At 51.2% G+C, this 5,644-nt stretch overlaps 1 protein-coding gene across 1 annotated transcript; it reads left to right on the top strand.

Moving 5' to 3' along the window:
- The first annotated feature begins 478 nt into the window (after positions 1–478).
- LOC121063395 (olfactory receptor 14J1-like) lies at positions 479–1,456 on the top strand. The gene has a single exon (XM_040543818.1). The coding sequence runs from the start codon at positions 479–481 to the stop codon at positions 1,454–1,456; it is 978 nt and encodes a 325-aa protein (XP_040399752.1).
- The last annotated feature ends 4,188 nt before the right edge of the window (positions 1,457–5,644 follow it).

Here is a 5,644-nt window from a genome sequence, read left to right as displayed (position 1 = left end):
AGGAGGGAGGAGCTGAGATCCTGCTGAGACTCCTGAAAACAAGGTGAGGATTCTGTCCATCTGCACTGGGACAGGGGCTTCCCTGCTTTAAGCTGTTGCCACTTATTTGGAAAAACAAGAGTGTGATCATTGTCCTAAGCATAAGAATATTTGCCTTGCTCTACACTGTGGTTGGATGTGTTCTCTGGAAAACAACTGCAAAGTTTATGGATCTCATAAGTGGTCTGAACTTGAGTTCCCCCATCTTCTCAGCAGGAAGGACTCCTCTGGAGCCCACAGCAGCCCCTGCTCCCAGTGCCACTCTCAGGCAGCGCCAGCCGCAGCTCAAGCAGGAGAGCTGCAGAAAGGTTCTCCTGCAAAGAGAGAGGCTTGGGCTGAGGGTGCTCTAAGACTTGCAACAGGTTTTCCTCTGAGAAGTCTGTTCTAACCTTTTTCTGCCTTATCCTCTCCAACAGACAGCTGTGTCCAAAGTCAGGAAATGGCTAACAGCAGCTCCATCAGTGCGTTCCTCCTGCTGGCATTCGCAGACACGCGCGAGCTGCAGCTCCTGCACTTCGGGCTCTTCCTGGGCATCTACCTGGCTGCCCTCCTGGGCAATGGCCTCATCCTCACCGCCGTAGCCTGCCACCACCGCCTCCACACCCCCATGTACTTCTTCCTCCTCAACCTGGCCCTCCTCGACCTGGGCTGCATCTCCACCACTCTCCCCAAAGCCATGGCCAATGCCCTCTGGGACACCAGGGCCATCTCCTATCAAGGGTGTGCTGCACAGGTCTTTCTGTTTGTATTTTTGATGTCAGCAGAATATTCCCTTCTCACTGTCATGGCCTACGACCGCTACGTTGCCATCTGCATGCCCCTGCACTACGGGAGCCTCGTGGGCAGCAGAGCTTGTGCCCAGATGGCAGCAGCTGCCTGGGGCAGTGGCTTTCTCAATGCTGTCCTGCACACGGCCTCTACATTTTCCCTGCCCCTCTGCCAAGGCAATGCTGTGGACCAGTTCTTCTGTGAGATCCCCCAGATCCTCAAGCTCTCCTGCTCAGATGCCTACCTCAGGGAAGTTGGGGCACTTGTCTTTACTCTTTCCTTAGTATTTGTTTGTTTTATTTACATTGTGCTGTCCTATGTGCAGATCTTCAGGGCAGTGCTGAGGATGCCCTCTGAGCAGGGCCGGCACAAAGCCTTATCCACGTGCCTCCCTCACCTGGCCGTGGTCTCCCTGTTTGTCAGCACCATCATGTTTGCCTACCTGAAGCCCCCCTCCATCTCTTCCCCATCCCTGGACCTGGTGGTGGCAGTTCTGTACTCGGTGGTGCCTCCAGCAGTGAACCCCCTCATCTACAGCATGAGGAACCAGGAGCTCAAGCATACCCTGTTGAAACAGATAACTGGATGTGTTTACGAGTCAGTGCATTGCCCCTCTCATTTTGCATGTAATACATTATGTCAATTATGACAGAAACAATATATCTTCTGTTTTTTTTGTTGTTGTTTTTGTTGTTAATTAGTGTTACAGGATTTTCTTAGTTATAATTTGGCTCATGTTGCCCAATAAAATGTCATTATTTGTCCCTTTTCTATTTCTGTCTGTTTGTGTTGTGTTTACAGCTCAGAGACTCTGTACACGAGGAGCCCGTCTCTCTGTGAACATAAACAAAGTGAAGGAGCGTGCACTGCCTTCCTTGCGTGACGTCCTTCCTCTGAGAGCTGCTCTGGCTCTGCAGGGGCAGTGCTGTGTGCAGGGCTGCAGAGGAAAAGAGTCCCATGCCAGCAGCACGGCCAGGGAGCACCAGCGCTTGGGGCATGCAGAGCTGCTCTCTTGCCACTGCCACCCTCTCGTGCTGAGCCCTGCTGGTGGGGTCAGGCCCGGCTGCTCCTGTAGCTTGGTGCCAGTGCTGCCGTGGGGCTGTGCTGGGACTGCAGGCAGGGACAGGCAGTGGGCACGGCAGTGGCACAGCTGGCCTGCGCTGCAGCACTTCCCTCCTAAGGGGGGAATCTCCTCCGGCACTGCCTGAAGGCTGAGGCCTTCCTGCAAAGCTGCTGTCAAGATCAAGCCCCAGGAAGAGGCTCCAAAGGGGCACGATGCTTTGCTTCTTTCCACAGAGTCTCGGTGTGGTGAGACTCAGCATGGACTCTCAGGGGTTTGGGGCTGGTTCAGAGGTTCCCTGTTAGTTGCCAGTGCTCTTGAGTTGATGAATGTTCCCAACTCCTAGGCACGGGGGCTCTATGGCACGCGATGGGGCTGATGGCTGACCACCGCCCAGGACTGCAAGTAACTGGCTCCCGTGTCTCTGAGAGGCTGGGAGTCCAGCAGCAGTGCCACTGGCTTGAAGGATCACTACCTGCTCACATCTCCCTGGGCAGGTCCTGGGCCAAAAAGGGGGTGTTTTGTAGGTGTGGTATTATGAGGTAAGTGTTGCCTCAGAAATTCCTAACCCAGTTCTGTGTGAATGTCTGTAGAGCGGATTGTGAGTTGAGCTCTTTCTGAAGTAGCCGACAGGTCATCCCTTGGCTCCTGGGATCCTGGGATCTCTGCCTTTAGGCTCACATCTGCCAGTGTCCGTGACAGGCCAGCAGAAGGCACCTGCTTCGCAGGTAGGTAGTGAGATCCACTCTTCCTAAGTATTTTGTAGGCCCCGTAGAGGAAGAGGTCTTGGATAGGGGTTGTCATGTCAGAAGTCTCAGCTTTTGCCTAAAGTCATCCTGACTTGTGGTGACGACACAAAGCTGGGTGGAGTGGCCGATACCCCAGAGGGCTGTGCTGCCATTCAGAGGGACCTCGTCAGGCTGGAGGGCTGGGCCGAGAGGAACCTCGTGAAGTTCATCAAGGGCAAGTGCAGAGTCATGCGCCTAGGGAGGAATAACTCCAAGCACCAGTACAGGCTGGGGGGGTGACTGTCCTGGTTTCGGCTAGGATAGAGTTAATTTCCTCTTGGTAGCTGGCATGGTGCTGTGTTTGGGATTTAGGCTGAGAATAATGTTGATATCATGCTGATGCTTTAATTGTTGTAGAGCAGTGCTTACACCAAGCCAAGGACTTTTCAGCTTCTCGCTCTGTCCTGCCAGCGGGCAGGCTGGGGGTGCAGCAGGAGCTGGGAGGGGACAGACCCAGGACAGCTGACCCAAACTGGCCAAAGGGGTATTCCATACCATCTGGCATCATGCTGAACAATTAATATGGGGGGGGGCTGGCTGGGGTGGGGGGTCCGGCTGCTCGGGGATAGGCTGGGCATCGGTCAACGGGTTGTGAGCAATTGCATTGTGCATCACTTGTTTGTAACATTATTATTATTATTATTATCCTTTCTTTCCTGTCCTAATAAACCCTTTCTATTTATTTAAACCCACAAGTTTTCATTTCTTTCTAATTCTCTCCCCCCATCCTAGAGAGAGAGGGGAAAGGATGAGCGAACCTTTACAATGATTTCATAGAGGTAAGAGGCTTCAGGTAATGTTGATGCTGTTTTAACACTAAATTGAAACAATGATGTAAGGCCGTTACCCAATTTTAAAGAGTAACCTAAATCCCTAAACCTAAATGCTGCTCCAACACCCTGACAGGAATCCACTAGTCTAATGTTTGAACTCAAAGTATTCCATGAAGCAAAACTCAGCCCGTAGCCTTTACTTGCCTTTTACTAGCCCTTGCCTTTACTCTTGCCTTTACTCTTGTGCTCACCCTAATCCCTGCCCTTAACACTAGCATTAAAATCGTCTACGAAACCTAGACTTCTAGGCAGACGTAGAAAAAAAAATATTCCACAAAGCTTGCCCATAACCTAACCACAGACCTGACACCCTAAGCAGACCAACACATTTGCTAAATTTCTAACCCAGAAAAGTGAGCCCTAGTCCCAAAGAGACTAGAGAGGTCAGCTCTGCCTCAGGATGTCCTGCCCCAGCAGGAGGAATGTGACTGGGGCAGTGACTGTGAGGTCACTTCTGTCTCTGCAGCTCATAGGGCAGCAGCAGGAACGTGTCACGGAAAGGGACTGTGAGGTCCCTTCTGTCTGTAGGTGGCACGTCACCCTTGGCTTCTCCCTGGGATCGGCACTTTGGGGCTGACATGTGCCAGTGGCCCTGCTAGGCCAGCAGAAGGCCCCTGCTTGGCATGCTGACTGTGGGATCCCCTCTGCCTCCATCCCCACGAGGACCCAGACAGAAAGAAGGCGCGCACAGGGCTTGTCCTGTCCCTTCTGCTTGAGTCCAGCACTGGACAGCACGAGGCACAAGGCTTGGCTGTGTCTAGCCAAGAAGCTGCAAGGCCAGCAGCAGGCCCAGGGCTTGGGAGATGCTGGTGAGGTGACTTGTGTCTGCTTGGCTGACAGGCCGCAAGGAGCCTGATGTGTTGGGATGCCTGCTTCAGGAGTGGTTTCCACCCTGAAGGAGCTTCCTTTGGTAGTAGGAAAGAGCAGGAGAGAAAAAACTGTCACAAAGTGCACCTTGGAAGGTTGGCACTGGCCGCAAGGAGGAAGAAATGTCCCTCAAAGGGTCGTGCTGTAGTGACAGAGGTCACCCAAAGAGTGTCTGTGATCACACCATGGCTTTGTGTTTCAAGGAACAGCTGATGAGGGTTGAAGAGACATGGGTGAGATGATGGAAAGTCCTGGATGAGAGCAAGGTGGTGGACAGAGATGGGTGTCTGCAGACTTCAAGGAAATAGGGCAAAGAGTGGGACAGCATAGGAAAGCCTGCAGAGGAGAAGGCAGAGGGTGCTGACAAGAAGGGAAGGCCCCAACAGCCCTGACGTTTTTGTCCCTTTGACTAGAGCTTCTGAGGAGACGAGATATAGTCATTGCAATGGGGCCTCTTTGCTTCCTTGATACCCTGTGCAGGGTGGGGAGGTGTCATAATGAAGTTCTTCTCGTGGCATCACACTGCCCACCACATCATACAGACCCCAAGAAGAGCCCTGAGCCAGACGTGGGGGTGCAGGATCTCCCCTCCCAGTGGCTGGGGTCAGGCCTTGGCCCTTCTGCTTCACCAAAACCAACCAAGACTTTTCTCAGCACAGCGCTTTGCCTGTCTGCAATCATGGCCTCCAATTATCTGCCCTAACAAGTCCCTGGGGAGGCTTTGTTAGTAACAGCCCTCAGTGGGGCCCATTAATACTCCAAGTCACTTCTACTTTTCCTTCTGACTTTACTTTCTCAAGCAGTTGCATCATTCTCCTCTCACTACCCAAGTTTCACTGACTCAGCACTAAAATACACCAAGAAACTCATTAAAACAGAGAATTTCCTAAGCAGCCATATCTCTCCCATAATTTTCTGCAAGTCTTCAAGACTTGTGCAGCTAATTGGAGAGCTTTCATGGTGTAGTTAAGGAGGAGGATTTCAAAGAGCATCTAATAGAAATCTTTCCTCATTTTAAAGGTTGAATTTTGTTGCATTTCAGTTTAGAGCATCATTTTCCTATAGATATTTGTCAAGGGTTACTCCTTTGAAGCCCTGTATAGGTAGGAATAGCAGGGTTTTTCCTATTTAAAAACAAACAGCAGGAAATCAGAATGCAATTTAAAAAAAAAAAAAAAAAAAAAAAAACAAAGTTCAAGTTCCTCATTTTTTTGCCTCCAGTGAAGTTTACCTTCCCAAAAGGATGACAGTACATGATGTATTTTACACTGATTAATAGGAAATTTAAA

Source organism: Cygnus olor, unplaced genomic scaffold (assembly GCF_009769625.2).
Source record: "Cygnus olor isolate bCygOlo1 unplaced genomic scaffold, bCygOlo1.pri.v2 scaffold_78_ctg1, whole genome shotgun sequence".
Classification (NCBI taxonomy): Eukaryota; Metazoa; Chordata; class Aves; order Anseriformes; family Anatidae; genus Cygnus; species Cygnus olor.
This window is presented reverse-complemented; position numbering and strand designations above follow the sequence as displayed.

Bases quoted from the DNA above. Each gene is read 5' to 3' on its own strand.
- LOC121063395 (XM_040543818.1), top strand. From the start codon at position 479: ATGGCTAACAGCAGCTCCATCAGTGCGTTCCTCCTGCTGGCATTCGCA.